The 16,370-nt window shown below is 42.2% G+C and overlaps 1 protein-coding gene across 1 annotated transcript in view; it reads left to right on the top strand.

Moving 5' to 3' along the window:
- Positions 1-13,721, top strand: part of PPM1L (protein phosphatase, Mg2+/Mn2+ dependent 1L) — a 319,652-nt gene extending 305,931 nt beyond the window's left edge. The window contains exon 4 of the mRNA XM_070466500.1: positions 3,250-13,721. Within this exon, the coding sequence (XP_070322601.1) occupies positions 3,250-3,596 (347 nt within the window). The 3' untranslated portion in view covers positions 3,597-13,721. The remainder of the gene's footprint in view (positions 1-3,249) is intronic.
- The last annotated feature ends 2,649 nt before the right edge of the window (positions 13,722-16,370 follow it).

Genomic DNA, 16,370 nt, shown 5'->3' with positions numbered 1-16,370 from the left:
CATGGAGCTGACACGTCTGTGCCTTTGCAAGTGTTGCCCACACTGTCCAGTGGATAATAATGACCTTGCCCTTTAAGCCTTGGTTTCAGGATGCCCTTTTGGCAGCCTTCCCTGTCACACTGAGCCAAAGGCTTCCCCAGTCTGGCTTAGGTACCCCTTCAGTCTTTACCTGGTATCCTGTATGGACCTCTTGGGTCACTTTTCGCAGGATGTGGACATATCTGGCACTTTCATCTGTCTTGCCTTCCTGACCATGAGTTCTTTGAGGCAGGAACTTTGGTCTGTTCATCTGTATACTCCCAACTCCAAGCTCAATACCTGATCTAAGTATATATGTCAGTTGGAGGAGGGAGAGAATCCCTTTTTTATTTTTTCAACATCTAGGGGCTGGAGGTACAAATGGACATCCTGGAATTGAGAAGGGGTAGGGGATGGAGTAGACAGATATTATTAAAGAGCTAAAACAGGCAAATTATCTAGTCTATTACAAGGTGATAACTGCTATGGAGAGACACAGAACATTAGGGAAAGGGGAGTGTTGGGGTGGTCAGTGTGGGCCTCACTAAGGTGACATTGGCAAAGACTTGAAGAAAGATGATCAGTTGATGATTACCTTTTCACAGTTAATTTGGAGGGATTCTTTTCTACCTGTAGGCTTTCCTGGTGGCTCAGATAATAAAAAGTCTACCTGCAATGCAGGAGATCTGGGTTCAATCCCAGGGTCAGGAAGATCTCCTGGAGAAGGGAATGGCAACCCACTCTAGTAGTCTTGCCTGGAGAATCCCATGGACAGAGGGGCCTGGTGGGCTTCAATCCATGGGGTCTCAAAGAGTTGGACACTACTGAGCAACTAACACTTTGTTTTTTCTACCTGTCCAGAGGAGGACCCCTTCTCTCCCCAAACTGACCTCCACAGCTTGTAGCTCCTGTGTCGCATGCCAAGTGGCAGGCCCTGTTGCCCAAGGGAGCTCAGGTCCCCCAGGTCTCTGCCCAAGAAGTGCCCCTGCCCTCTAGGGGAGTCTGCAGATTGACCATCAATCTCTGCACACCAGCTTCTGCCCAGAACCTAATCAACATTTGAGTTCTCACAGTGGGAAGCTATACTGTTGAATCCAAAATCATTGAATTTTATTACAACCTCCTGCTTCAGTGACTGCTTGAGATGCAGAATAATTTTTAATGAAAGCACTGGACAGGTTTTATGTCAGTGGGCCAGCACGGTGTTTTAAGAACACCTGTCAAGCTTTGATGATCTTCCTTGCTTATGAAGGCAGCATCTCCTCAGGCATCCACTGTGACCCTGGACTTGGGATACAGTCAGCTTACTCTTGAGGAAGCATGGTGGGGATGTATATACGGTACACCTGAGATGCCACCTTAGCGCTCTCTTCTGACATGTCAGCCTACTATATCCTCTCTCCTCCTCCCTGTCCCCACCCGGAAGTGATTATAGGAGCAAATTCAGACCGCATCTCCAAGGTTAATCTCACCTGCTGTGTCAAGGGTGTACTTTACAGCAGGACTTAATGAGCAATGATTGGTTTTATTATATTTATGTGTGTTTTCTCTGGCCTCGGCCCTCCTTTCTGGACACCTATCCCCCTCCTGTTTGGTGTCGCAATACCCTGCAACCTGTCTAGGTCAAAATACACATCAATCTTTCTGTTTCCCTGCCTTAAGCTGTTTGTACAACAGTAGTGATGTCAACAGTCATTTACCGTGCATTCTACTCTGTGCTGGGAGCTACATGGGTGCTTTACATACACTTTCTCTTTCCCTACCTTATGAGGTTGATAATGTTATTCTCATTTTACAACCAAAGAAATGGAGCCTCAGAGAGGCTTGTGTGCCCAAGGACACGCAGCTAGTGAATGGTGAGACCAGAACTGAAACCCCAGACAGCGACTCCAGAGCCTGCGCTCTTGCCCGGGAAACCACTCTTCCTGGAATGTTCTTAGACATTCTGCTCATGGAAGTCGTACCTGTCATTCCGTTCAGAGCTGAGCTTTAATGCTCACTCTGCCCAGATTATAACAACTGGAAATCTTCCCTCTCCCCTCTATCTGCCTATAGCATTTAACAGGTGCTAGGTTCTCCCTGAAAAAATAACTGCTCTGTGCTTGTAGCTGTTAATGCAGGTCAATTTTCCCTCCTGCCAGACTCTCTGCTTCTTTAGGAAAATGTCTAGGTCTTGTCCAACTTTATAGCCTGCAAACTGCCCTGCATGGAGCATATATTTAATAAATATGTGACATAACTTGCAAATGAACAAAGTTCTAGTTCCCTTAAAGAAAAAATAATAATAGATAATACTGTGAAAGTGAAGTTGCTTAGTAGTGTCTGACTCTTTGCAACCCTACGGACTGTAGCCCACCAGGCTCCTCCGGCCATGGGATTTTCCAGGCAAGAATACTGGAGTAGGTAGCCATGTCATTCTCCAGGGGATCTTCCTGACTTAGGTAGGTAGCGAACTCAGGTCTCCCGCATTGCAAGCAGACTTTTTACCAGCTGAGCCACCAGGTAATACTGAGTGCATGTTATATTCAGACACTGTGTCTACTGATTAATACAGAATAACTATTTCTCACAACCTCTCAATGGAATAGATACTATTATTGTCCAAATTTTGCAACCAGGGAAACCAAGGATTAGAGAGGTTCTCATCCAAAGTCACTCAGAGCTCGAAGTAGCAGAGCCAGGAATCAGATCCTAGTAGACTGACCCGAGAGCCTGAGCCTTTAACGACTGTGCTAAAGTACACCATTCTTTAATCCCTATCCCAGCTGGGGAGATGTTTGTGATCAATACAGGCACAGCCAAGGGCGGCCTCATGCTAATGACGGGTCCCAGTGGTCGTATCTGGTCCAGCCACCTGCCTTTCAGTGTTGTTTCGCTGCTGTCCCGGAATCCCCTCCTTGGGGCTCCCTAGTATCAGCCACTGAACTGCTGAGGTGTCCTTTAGTTATTAATAAAACTGGTGCTCTCACCCATCATCCCTCCTACCCTCGATATTCCTACTGAGTTAGTCCTGAAACCTTTAAGATGCCAAGGGTGAGGGCCCGAGGATCTACTGGTAGAGCATCAGACGGCAGGCCATGCAGGAGGAACACTGCTCCCTCCTGGCGGAGCCAGCAGGAGCACATATGACCGGTCACACACAGTAGGTCAGCCCTTTGCAGGTGCGCACGAATCACACCAGGATGTGAGAGGGCAGCTGCTCAAGCTAACGGGCTCATTCTCTCTTTCCAGGTGGTTTTATCAGTTTCAATGGCTCCTGGAGGGTCCAGGGGATCCTGGCCATGTCTCGATCGCTGGGGGATTATCCACTGAAAAACCTCAATGTGGTCATCCCAGACCCAGATATCCTGACCTTTGACCTGGACAAGCTCCAGCCTGAGTTCATGATCTTGGCATCAGATGGCCTCTGGGATGCTTTCAGCAATGAGGAAGCTGTTCGATTCATCAAGGACCGCTTGGATGAACCTCACTTTGGGGCCAAGAGCATCGTTTTACAGTCCTTTTACAGAGGCTGCCCTGACAATATAACAGTCATGGTGGTGAAGTTCAGGAATAGCAGCAAAACAGAAGAGCAGTGAACCCTTCGGGGTCTCAGCTGCCTTAGACTAAAGGACTTTCAACACACTGGTCTCTTTTAATGTAGTGAAAGGTGTGGGAGTTACAATTAGGATCATCCATCCCAGACACGGGGTTCCCTGTCCCCAACTGTCTTAAGTCTATGTGCCGTATGAACAGAGGGTGCTCTTGGCCAATGTAGTTGAGAGGCTGGAAAATGGTTTCTTCGTGTTTTCCCAACTCTTTCATCCAATGTCCAAAATAGATATAGCTGTAGAGTCACATGTATGAAGTTAAAGGCGTATGTGCCATATATTCTCCTTTTACAGTTGCTTTCAAGATCCCTTACAGGGCCCTCCGATCATCAGACTTCGTGTCCTCTCACTGGAGCAATGAGCAGGGCAGGACTCCCAGGAGATGCTGTGGGTAACCCATGAGTCGGAGCCAGTGTGGCCATGCCCCTTGCTGAGAGGCAGAGCTGTCCCGAGGGTGCTTTGTCCTCCTGAGCCCAGCTTTTCTGCTCTGCAGCAGCCCAGAAACAGATTTGGAAATGGTTTATTATTCCACAGCTGTTCTTGAAAGCTGAGGGAAGTGGGGAGGAGAACCACCTGCCGCCCTTAAGTCACCTCCCCCGCCTTCATTAGTTAAATAGACTTTGTGTACCACCCAACCAGTCTCTGTGTGATTATCCTAATCGTGCATGACCTTAACCTTTTGCTTACACTTTACCTAATGGAATAGGCAGCTGTTAAACTTTACCACCCGACACCGTGATTTTTTTTTACAGTACCAAGTGAAAAAAAGCAAATCGCAATACCGCAATTGCTTCTACCTTTAAGGATAGATGGGGAAATCACAGCCAAATAAGTCACAGCATCCCCTGGGAAGTTTGCTGCTTTGCATTGGGAGAGAAAGCTACTGAGGTTGCCGTCCTGACTTGAGCGCCAGCTGCCTGGTTTTGTGTATTTCTTTCTGTCCTAGTAGCTTTCGAGTGTCTCTCAAGCGGTGTTCTGAGAAGCAGCTACATAGAACTGCATGTGTGCCCCCTGAAGCCAAGTACAGGGTCCCCAGCCTCCTGTTGGAATTTGGTAGTAAATTACTGGGATATGCTTCTGCTAGATGGTGGAAAGGCAGCAGTCTTTAATGTTTGGTTGCAAACCATTGAGTTATTTTGGGGCCAGACCTGCTACTTTTCATTTCTTATCACCGATGTCACATTTCCAATCTCAGTATTTTATTATTATGGAAAATGCTGGGCTCAAACAGCCAAACAATATATTCACGGCATCCCCACCCTGTGTCTGAAAAACCAGGGCATCCACCTGGTTTTGCCCTTCCAGAGTGGGCATTTGTCTTTATGGCTTCTCCGAGGCCCCATTTGCTGACCACCTCCTCTTCTGCCTTCTTCAAATGTGGAAGGTTCTAGGAGAGAACTCAGGAGGATGCAAAGATCCCGTTGTGGCTGCCGAGGACTGTGATCTGTCTGGATCCCTTCGAGCTCTTAACGTTTCTTTGACTGAAAGAATAATGGTTTCCCAAGCGATGTACTTACTTTTGTAAACTAACATTGGAATTTACGATATTAGAATTAGAACTCTGGTTTTGTTTTGTTTTTTTTTAGGTGTAGCATGTTTCAGTACAAAATACCTGCCACCATGTTAGACTGGAGTCTCTGCCTCTTGAGAGGCACAGTGTTTGGATGTGTGTATTTGAGGTGGGGGTGGGGAGGGAGTTGTGGGAAACATGCTGGTTATGATCACTGATGGGATGGTTGGGCCAGGTGGCCTGAGTTTGTTTAGGGATTCGGGACATTCTGATTATGAAGTTACTGGAGCCCACCCTCTAACTGGAATCCAGGAGTAAGCAGTGTCAGCATGTTACAGCAAACAGTTCATTTTCCTTTTTCTATTTTTAACTTAACCCAGAATTCATAAATAACAATGGAAAGACCTTTTTAAGTTCTGTGATCATTGTTATTGTGTAAAATGGAAATGGTACTGTTTTGGTGAAGATGAAGAAGAAAAGCTACTAAATTAGTAAATCAGTGTTTCTCTGCCCTGCGAAATGTCTTAGTAGATGGTGCTGAGTGCAGGAGTGTGTGGCTTTCCCTCTGACTGAGGTTCACAAGGCATCTTCTAAACTTTTCTTTGTAGAATGAACCCATTTCTGACTTTAACCAAGTAGTGTGTTTATTTTTTACTGCCCCTTTCTCTCCCATTTTGGCTTGTAGATTTTTGAAACAGGCAAAAATAGCCACAATTTGATGAATAGTTCTGTCTCAAGTCAGGCTACTTTGTTCCCTTCCCATTCTCCTGGAGCTTGCTCGCTCGCTCTCTTCTCTCTCAGCTGCCTCCAGCCTCCAGGGGTCTGCAGACCTCACCTGGGGTGCCCCGTGGCTCTCTAGCCAGCCGCCCCATTTTCTAGGGACAGGAAGTTTGAGTCTAGTTAGGGAAATTGACTTGAGAAGTTTGCATGTGAAGCTTCCTGAAATAGTACTGCCAAAGCTTTGGAACCGTCACCCCAGCTTCCTAGCCCAAGCTCGCATTGCCATTAGCCCCCATGGTGCCAAATTTTGGAATGGTTTTATAGTCTTTAAGAAATGAAGCTGGGAACCAATGATCATGTGCTTATGACCCCCCAGCAAGATGCCAAGCCCAGGTCTTCATTAATGCGCAGCTTTCCTGCTGCTCAAGCGGCAATCTGTACTCCTAAAATGGGTCGGAATTTGGTGTGTGGTGGTGGGGGGGGGGGGTGGCGGCAGGGGGAGAAGGCAGGGAAACTTATTTTTAACTCACTGTATTTGCAGGTTTCTAGTGGAAGGAATAAATAATACTTATATGGAAAACTCTGAAACTAGTTCCCAAGACCGGCATTCATTTCATGTGACCAGCTTGCCCAAGGCACTTGACTCTGAGGTCACCATTCTAATACAGCATGACTGTACGTGTTACTGGTAATCAAGGCTACATTCTATTCCTTGCCTTGGACTGAAGGCATTGGCCTGTAGCATTTTGTCTGTGTGGTAAGAGTATTACAGAGTGTTTTACAGAGTGAAGGAGCATATGAAAGTGAAAGTGTTAGTCACTCGGTTGGGTCCCACTCTTTGCGACCCCATGGACTGAAGCCTACCAGGCTCCTCTATCCATGGGATTCTCCAGGCAAGAGTACTGGAGTGGGTTGCCATTCCCCTCTCCAGAGATTTTCCTGACCCAGAGATCAAGCCTGGGTTTCCTGCATTGAAGGCGGATTCCTTACCGTCTGAGCACCAGGGAGCCCATGCAATTTGGATATTTAAAATGGGCCTTATTGCCTACAACCGTTGTGATTTCAACCCATGAACATTTTGTGCAGACAGGATTATGTGAGTGATGGCACCGTCAACCCTATCTGAAGTGGTTCTAGGAAGCTGATTACATGATTGAACTGGATCACTGCGATGTTCATCCATACATGAGGGGCTCACAAAGGGAGTGATCACCTCTTTGCCAAGTACACTTCGATTTTCCTGACTGCCCCCCACCCCGCCCCGAGCTGTTGCTAGATCTAACTCTCTTGCAACTGGGAACACAGAAAGTTTAGAAAGGACAACAGTTCATTGTTCATTTGGAAGTACAGTCATCCACACTCTGGATCAGGTTTTATTTTCCAGTGATCTCAGAAAATTGTTTCCTTCCTTCGACCCAGTATGAGACTGATTTTGATGTTCCCCTAAATTGCCTTAGCTCATCACACCAGCATTCCTGACCTAGCTCTGCAGAAATGACATGACCATTTGATACCATACTAGGGCCTTTTTAATTGTCCCTGGATTAACTCATTCACATCTAGACTTTGAAGCTAATTAGTTGAGCACTGCAGGAGTGTTCCCCCAGCATGTTCCACAGGATGCAAGGTCCAAAGATACCCTTCCTCATATAGGGTTCCAGGGTCAAAAGAGTTTGGGGAAAGATACTGTCTTAGAAAGTTAGTACGTATCAGCACATTGAAGGTTCTAATTTAAATATCCTCTGAGGAAAATTAACCCCCCCACACACACACATATGTAGTTCTAGTGTTTTCCAGATTCATTTTGACTGTGGAAACTTTTTTGAGTAACACCTAGTAAAAGAAGCTTGTGTTCCATAGGAATCACTTTGGGAAATTCTGCTATATGGAAATATTACTGTTTTCTCATTCACTGTGACTCTTAGCAGTTGCAGTGTAGTTTGCAATTTAGAAACACTCATCCTTTCATGGAAGAGGCTGATTTGTTAATGAAAGCAGTATTAAGAAATAGCATGATTTACTTTGACCTTCAGCAACCTCACATCGATAGTAGAAGCCTGGCAATCTTGCTTGAAACTCTAAACATGGGCTCCCTTCTTTTTGTATGAATAATAAGCAAAAACCTTGCTACAGCTAGGGATTTTTAAAATTCGTTCCAAGAGCTTTTAGTTGCATTTTTGAAGTTATCTTTGCTTTTCAGATAGTGATAAAATGTAAGTATTTATTTTGATTCTATGTGAGAGTAAGAAAATCTATTTAAAATAATGGAAAAGGGGGAATAGCAAATTTGGTATTAATTCATTTTTAAAATTCTAGCTAGACTTCTAAAAATTATGTATCCATTTTATAATAATGAAAATGTAAACTATTTACATTTATTTACTCTCTCTTCTTATTCATTCTAAAATCCCTATCCCATGTTGTCCCACCTTTCACATTTTATATATATAATTAAGTTTGGCAAGTTATTTCTTGCCTAAAATGTAAGGCTTGACTATAGCTCCATAATTGTCACTCTCAGCCTGGATAATATGTTCGGAAAGCTCTGAGAGAGAATCCATACCACAGAGGAAATAAATCTAGTTGAAAATATGGTACAAAGTGAATTTACAGTAAAGTCATTATCTTAAAATTACATCCAGTATTTAGGAATACACTCTTTCTGGTTGTTATCCAAAATAGAATAAAACTGAAAAGTAAGACCTCTTAGACTCGGTGGCAGATTGCACAGAGCAAGTGATTGTGAGGTTTCCATTATATACCTGATTCTAAACTTGTTTTCTAGTATGTAAGTTTATTTGCTAATTCTTAATAATGTTGATGCTTTGTCCATTATTTTTTATTTTTACTGCTGTTAAGCCACAAACTATTTAACCAAGGGTTGATTATGATCATGTTCAAGTGTTTAGTAATAACCACCCCTTCATTTGTACAATCACTTCAATAAATCCAAGTTAAGGACTTTGAAGAAAGCATGTAGTAACTGTTCATTTTAATAGATCATCACAGGCATTTGCACAATTCACAACTCCACCAATAAAGATGTAAATTGATATAGCCTCTATGGAGAACAGTATGGAGGTTCCTTAAAAAACTAAAAACAGAATTATCATATGATCCAGCAATCCTACTAGGCATATACCCAGAGAAAACCGTAATTCAGAGAGATACATGCACCCCAGTATTCACTACAGCACTGTATTCTATAACCAGGACATGGAAGTAAACTAAATGCCCATCAACAGAGGAACAGATTAAAAAAAGATATGGCACATATATACACTGGAATATTAGCCATATAAAGGAAAGAAACTCATTTGCAGAGACATGGATGGACCTAGAGCCTACCATACAGAGTGAGGTAAGTCAGGAAGAGAAAAACAAATATCATATTATATATAGGGAATTTAGAAAAATGGTATAGATGTCCTTATTTGCAAAGCAGAAATAGAGACAGATGTAGAGAACAAACATATGGCTACCAAGGTGGGGATGAGAGGTGGGATGAATTGAGAGATTGGGATGACATATACACACTATAAATAACTAACGAGAATCTACTGCACAGCACAGGGAACTCTACTCGGCTAAGATGATACATTTTGTGTGTGTTTTACAATTTAAAAAAATGTTGAAAAGGAAAAAAACACGACCAAAAAGCAAGCAAGTTGCAAAAATGTGGATTATATTTAGTGATGTGGTTCTGTTTACTCTAGAAGCCCTATAATCTGGCATTAACTGCCACAGAAATACCCTCTGACATTTGCTGAATCCAAATTAATCTCAGACCCTCCAAGGACCAGAGTCCCTAACTTGGAGCACAGCCCTACGGTGAGGGCTTCAGTGGCAGATTGTGGTGGGCAGAGGGTTAGGAGGCAGGGCAGTCTGCCTGGGTCACTTCTTCATAGGAGAGGGGCCATGTTTCAGCCACATTCTCCCATCACCTTTTGTCATAAAGAAATTCAGAGGTTAAATGTGAGGCCATGCAGGATCTCAACATATTTCTATATTAATTAGACAAGGCATAATTTTAAATGTGCTCATGCAGAAACAAAGGTAGAAGTAATAGTCAAGGAACTAGGGAGTAAAAAACCTTTAGAGTAATCAGACATTAAAAATGTTAAAAAGTTGGTTATCAAAAATTTGGATTGTTAGAATTTTACTTGCATATGTTGTATTTAATAGCAATTGCTGACCTCTGCACAGAGACCCAAGTGCTCAGTTGTATATGACTCTCTGTGACTCCATGGACTATAGCCCACCAGACTCCTGTCCATGGAATCTTGTAGGCAAGAGTAGTAGAGTGGGTTGCTGTTTCCTATTCCAGGGGATCTTCCTGACCCAGGGATCGAACCTGCATCTCCTGCATTGGCAGGCCTCTCCTTCACCACTGTGCTACCTGGGAAGCACACAGACCCATAGAAAGCAGTTTTTCTCAAATTCAAGGCTTCCCATTTAAAGTATTGGTTAAAGCTTTGCTTATATGTTAATAAATACAATTCTAAATCTTTTTATATGACTGATGGCCTAGGTAGAATAATATATAAGGAAAATATAGCTTGAAGCATTTTTTAATTTTAAAAAGTGCAAAATTAATTTCCAATGAGATCAAAGTCAGAATGTAAAGAAGAGCATTTTCAAAAAAATATTTAAGACAAAACCAAAGAAAAATATTTTCAATTAAGAAGACATTATATTTTATTAACATCATGAATCATTCTAATATTTGTGCTCTTTCTGAAGTTAAGTGGATAACACTGAAGTAAAAATGAATCCTGAGTTATTTGTATAGTTAGTAAAATTACAACCCTGTTCCATTCTTTGCCAGTGAAAACAGATACATGTGGTCTCATTTACTGCTCTCCTAAACTACTTTCACTGTCCTAAGTACTGTTTGCTTTCCAAATGCTAGACATTGTTTTACCCTGAATCCTAAGAATTCGTGCATTTCAAGGAGGGAATACTTCTTTATAGAATTTTTTTTTTAAATAGTAAGAGACACTAAATGATAGACCTTATATTTTAGGGTGTCTCAGTAAAACAGAAGATAAAGTCGCTCACAGCTACATCTGGGGGTGAGTTCTAAATTTGATAGTTTTTCAAACACCAACATGAATGCCAGTTAGTATTCAATTTAAAACTGACCATTTCACAAAGACAAAGCACTGCGTTATTTAATGTTCCTGCTTCCTAAAGACTTTTTCATATAAGCACAAAGGTCACGTTTGCTCATATAATTTTTTAAAAATCCTGTAGAAATGATGTATTAGACATCTCTAACTGAAGAGAATGATATCTCCTGTGCACATTTGATATCCCCATCTGTCTCCCAGTGTATGCACAGACAAACAGTGACTGCTTAGTGTAATAATGAAAAGATATAAATCCTGCCATGCGGGAAACCTATAACCATGGGACGTTAAGCAAGAATACTCCCCCTATTCAGGTTCCAAGACTATAACCAGTCTGTATTTTGCATCTTGATTACCCTTATCTCAAGCATATATTCAGAAAAATGGAGTAGTAAATACAGAATGGGAGAAGATCCAATAATTTTTGCTCCTCTTTTAGAAAGCACTGTTTGCTTTGTTAATGTTTTATCAGAAATACATGTTCACATTGGAACACTGACACCTACAGCGTTATCTTTGGTTACTCTTTCAGTTACTAAAGCCAGTGGCTTTGATTTATAGCACTCACACAATTTCAGTTTAGATTATAAAGAGTTGAAATTTGTTTTGCAATGCCTCAACATTCCCTTGGTCAGCCAGGAAAAGGAAAACAGAAGCGAAAGAAGACATTCAAAAGAATAATTATTCTAACAAGCCTGAAAGACAGTAATGAAACAGTTCGTTCCAAAACACCTCAATGTGAATTATGTTCACATACATAATTCCTATATACCAAATACACAAGTTTTAAAATATATAAATATATATGTATATACACACACATATAAGCATCATTGGACTCATAAAACATTGATCTACATTAGATTTAGTTGAGAAAGCCACTATTTTTGCTGTAAATAAACCTGCTTGTATATTCTTTCCATTACTATTATGACCCTTTTGAGCACCTACCATGTGCCAAGTGCAGATAGCCTAAGGGAGTGTATCTAGAGGTGAGTACTCAGGCGTCGTTCCTGCCTTGTCACTTTCAGGCCCGTGGAGGCTTCATGGATATTGCAATGCTCAGTATTGGCTGAATAGGGTAAAAACACATCTTTCAAGATTTTCTCCAGTGACTTGGTTGTGTAAGGACAGGGCAGAATTAAGAGTCATTCTTTATTACACTTAACAGACAGAGAATGGTAACAGATTGGGAGTATCTTACCACCACCCAAGCAAATCGCACAGATAATCCACATTAGATCATCCTGTTTCCCAAGGATGGAGTGGGGAGGTGAGACAGGGAGCTTCTGGGGAGCAGGGCAGGGGTAGGGCTGTCCCACTGAGGAATAACCACGGGAACAATCTCCCTACAGGGTCCTCTGGAGGAAGGAGAGAATTACAGCGAAGGCAGACAGGAAACAATGAGAACATCTCTCCATGGCCTGTTTTTATTTTTATTCCCAAGAGGCTATGTCCCAGCTTCATGTCCCAGATGAGAACCCAGAACTGAGTTTTTAATCATCAGTATTCCTTGATAAATGAGCGAATTTATTATATAGAAAATTGACACATTTTAGAAATACAATTATGTCTCGATCTTAAATGTGAAGACTAAGTGCAAGATTTTTTTTAATCATAAATTTGGTATCCATAGTTACTTTAGATATTCTAAAATCTAAGCATGGGATTTAAGTTTTATATTTTGAATAATAACAACAGTATCTATTTTCTGCACAGTAAAGCAGAACTGAATACCAGACTTTTCTTTTTAACCACAGAGGCCATCCCTTCTTTCTAAATTCTTTGCTTGGTCATCTTCCCTAGACATCTCTTTCTGTTTATGCCAAATGCTTCTTGATTCAAGTAATATTAGCTGTTGCCAAATTACATTAGAATCCTATTGAATTAAAATAATAGAGAGTAAATAAGAGATTGGGAATATCTTATTGTGGTCAGCAGTGGAATTTTTGTTGTTTTTAATCAAGAGACTATACGAAAGGAAATGCAAGTTAAATGAAACCAATTTCTGATTTGGTAAGATTAAAACTACAGGGGGAGTCCAGTTGTAAAGAAAGGAAAGGAGGGTTGGATGGAATAAGAAAGAAACTCACATAACTGAGAAGTATTTTTCATGAACTGTATATCTCAAAAGCTCTGTCCTTGTTCCCTGCTGAAGTTTGAAACAGGACTTTGCAAATGCATTTACCATACCCATTTTACCATTAAGGAAAATTTTCCATCAGTTTTTTCTTGCTATTTTAAAAATCATATGATGTTATGGGTTTATACAAAGATAGCAGGATATATTCAACAATGCTTTCTTTTAGGAACCTTCCAACTGTATTTTAATAATTAAATCACAGATCAAAATGACTGCTCAAATCAATCAGACTTTCTGGTAAGTTAGTCCCTGAAAACTGTCCATAAAATACAACAAAACATTGGCAAAACCTCATCACTCTTGGTACTCTTCAGAGGTTTTTATATCTACTAGTCTCTGTTTGTCTCTAAGAGACATTTGAAATAAAACTAAAATGTCAATTTGACGATGAGCTTGGAGTACTTGGCAGTGCGGTCACTTAAGATGCATGGCATGTCATTCAGGTCCCTTGGATGTGTGCTAGAGGTAGATTTAGCCTTGTAGAGACTAATGTGTTCATGCAATCACTGATTCTGTGTTGTTGTATACCAAATGAACAGCTAAAAATACACCCTTGATGACCAGATTAAAGCAAGAGTAAACACATTAAAGCTATTGGACTTTACAAATGAGACTGCTGCTCTTCTTTTTCTTTTGGTTAAACTCACTTTACATTCTGATGCCTATGCTGGAATTGCCTAATTTCTCAATGCTTCTGGGTTGGAGTGGCTGGTAAGTTGGGATTCCACATAGAAAGCAGAAAAAACAGTTCATGGCCTGAGGATAAGATAAAAGCATAACAGAAGCAAGAAATAGGAGGTATCGAGACTTTGGGTGCTTTCATCTGGAACAGGAATAAGCCTAGCTTTGACTCAAAATGAGATAACTTTTTAAAATGTATGCAATAAAAATTGCTTAGGGTTAACACAACTTTCACCCAGCTTTATACCACAACAACGAAGTGTATAACTGGTATTAGGTGGTAAAGTTAGATTAGCTATACACATATGTAAACTCCAGCAACATGACATGACATACTTATGGGAAAGCTGTTCAGTAGAGAATATCCATCTGCAAATGCTTTCACAAGATGCAGGAAGGAGCAGTATGGAATTTAGAGACGTATATACACACACCCATGCACACATGTAAAACTATGTTTACATGTATGCAAAATGCTTAGATGCGAACAGCACCTGGAACTTAGAAGAACAACAATAAAAGTTAATCACCAGATTACTAAATTTGTAATTGGGTACAACAAAGCAGGGGAAAAAACTGTGGCTTTGGATTATTTTTATCCTTTTCATTAAAAATAATATTTGATAGCCAGATTAGAACATGCAGTCTGCAAATTCTGGTCTTCCACTCCTTTCTCTGGATAGAAGGTTTCTAACATAAAATGAAGGATGTGACTAGAGATTCTGGGACAGGCGTTTGTTATCTGGATTAGAGTAAGAGCTATGGACGTTTCCAACATCAACCACAGATCCAAGGAAATAGGAATCAAGAAATTACAAATCCCCACCTTCACTTCAGTGATTGGTTATCTTCTCTCTTGTTCCTTCCATTTTTAGAAATACAGTGGTGACAGTCTATTCGGATTTTTGAGGTAACAGCAACAGATCCTGGTAGTTTAAGCAGAAAGGGAACTTAAAGGATTTTAGTGGTGCCTCATGGAACCTGGGCTTCCCTGGTGGCTCAGAGGTTAAAGCGTCTGCCCGCAATGCGGGAGACCCGGGTTCAACCCCTGGGTCAGGAAGATCTCCTGGAGAAGGAAATGGCAAACCACTCCAGTATTCTTGCCTGGAAAATCCCATGGACGGAGGAGCCTGGTAGGCTACAGTCCACGGGACCGCAAAGAGTCGGACACGACTGAGCAACTTCACTTTCATGGAATCCGGTAGCTCAAACATTAAAGAATCTGTCCTCAATGTGGGAGACCTGAGATCTCCCCTGGGTAGGGAAGATCCTCTGGAGAAGGGCATGGCAACCTACTTCAGTATTCTTGCCTGGAGAATTCCATGAACAGAGGAGCCTGGTGGGCTACAGTCCATGGACTCACAGAGTAGGACTCAACTGAGTGACTAACACTTTCACTTTCACGGAATTCAGGGGCCTTGAGTCTTTACGTGAGGCCTCAGAAACAATTTACACTCAAGACTCAAAAACTATCAAGGAGTCTCCAGGGGCTTCCTCTTCCAGCTCTCACAGATTAACTGGCATTGCACTAGGCCATCCAGAGTAAACAGGAAACTGTGAAACTGGATAAATGGTGCTAAACAACAGTGTTCAGACATTGGACAACACTGGCCTATAGGGAGTGCAAGATGGCATCCTCGGGGGAAGCAGCCACAAGTTGTCTCAGGATCACCTCAGCTCTGTGAGCAGACCTTATCTGACTGGCACAGCAACCTGGAGTCCAAGCGGAGATGGACTAAAGTGAAGACAAAGGATGTGGCTGGAGTCTGTGGAGAGCTTAACGGAGGGGCAGCCTTGGAAGTCGCCGCGTGGGCCCCTCACGAGTCCTCAGCTGAGGGCTCACGGGATGCGCACGGGGGCCGGAATCCAAGGCTCGGCGGAAGTGGCCGCTGTGGGACTGAGAGTGGAGTAGAAACACTGTAAACGAGTGTTGCGGGGAAAATCAAGTTCTGGCCTACACAGAGTGGGAGGGACATCCAGTGAAGCACTTAGGCTGTGTATTAGAAGTGAGGACCACTCTCTCAAAGAAGGCCCATTTCAGATCTAGCCTGCTGCTGCTGCTAAGTCACTTCAGTCGTGTCCGACTCTGTGCGGCCCCATAGACGGCAGCCCACCAGGCTCCCCCGTCCCTGGGATTCTCCAGGCAAGAACACTGGAGTGGGTTGCCATTTCCTTCTCCAGTGCCTGAAAGTGAAAAGTGAAAGTGAAGTCGCTCAGTCGTGTCCGACTCTTAGCGACCCCGTGGACTGCAGCCTACCAGACTGATCTGTCCATGGGATTTTCCAGGCGAGAGTACTGGAGTGGGGTGCCATTGCCTTCTCCGTCAGATCTAGCCTAACTGAGCCTAAATTCAAGTGTTGACAAGATCCGCAAGAGAGAATGGGGAAGTTGAATAACAACTAACTGAAGGGTCTTGGGAACCCCTCGGGCTTTTACAGACTTGCTGAGACAAACTATAACATGTTCCTCCTGCTACTCCCATCAAAAAAACAAAAACAAAAACTTAAAAATAGATCAAGATGACTAGATAGTAACTGAACTACTTACTAGAACAAAAATCAAACATCAAAACTCTT

Source organism: Odocoileus virginianus, chromosome 4 (assembly GCF_023699985.2).
Source record: "Odocoileus virginianus isolate 20LAN1187 ecotype Illinois chromosome 4, Ovbor_1.2, whole genome shotgun sequence".
Lineage (NCBI taxonomy): Eukaryota > Metazoa > Chordata > Mammalia > Artiodactyla > Cervidae > Odocoileus > Odocoileus virginianus.
The sequence above is the reverse complement of the archived record's forward strand: the minus strand, read 5'-3'. Positions and strand labels throughout refer to the sequence as shown.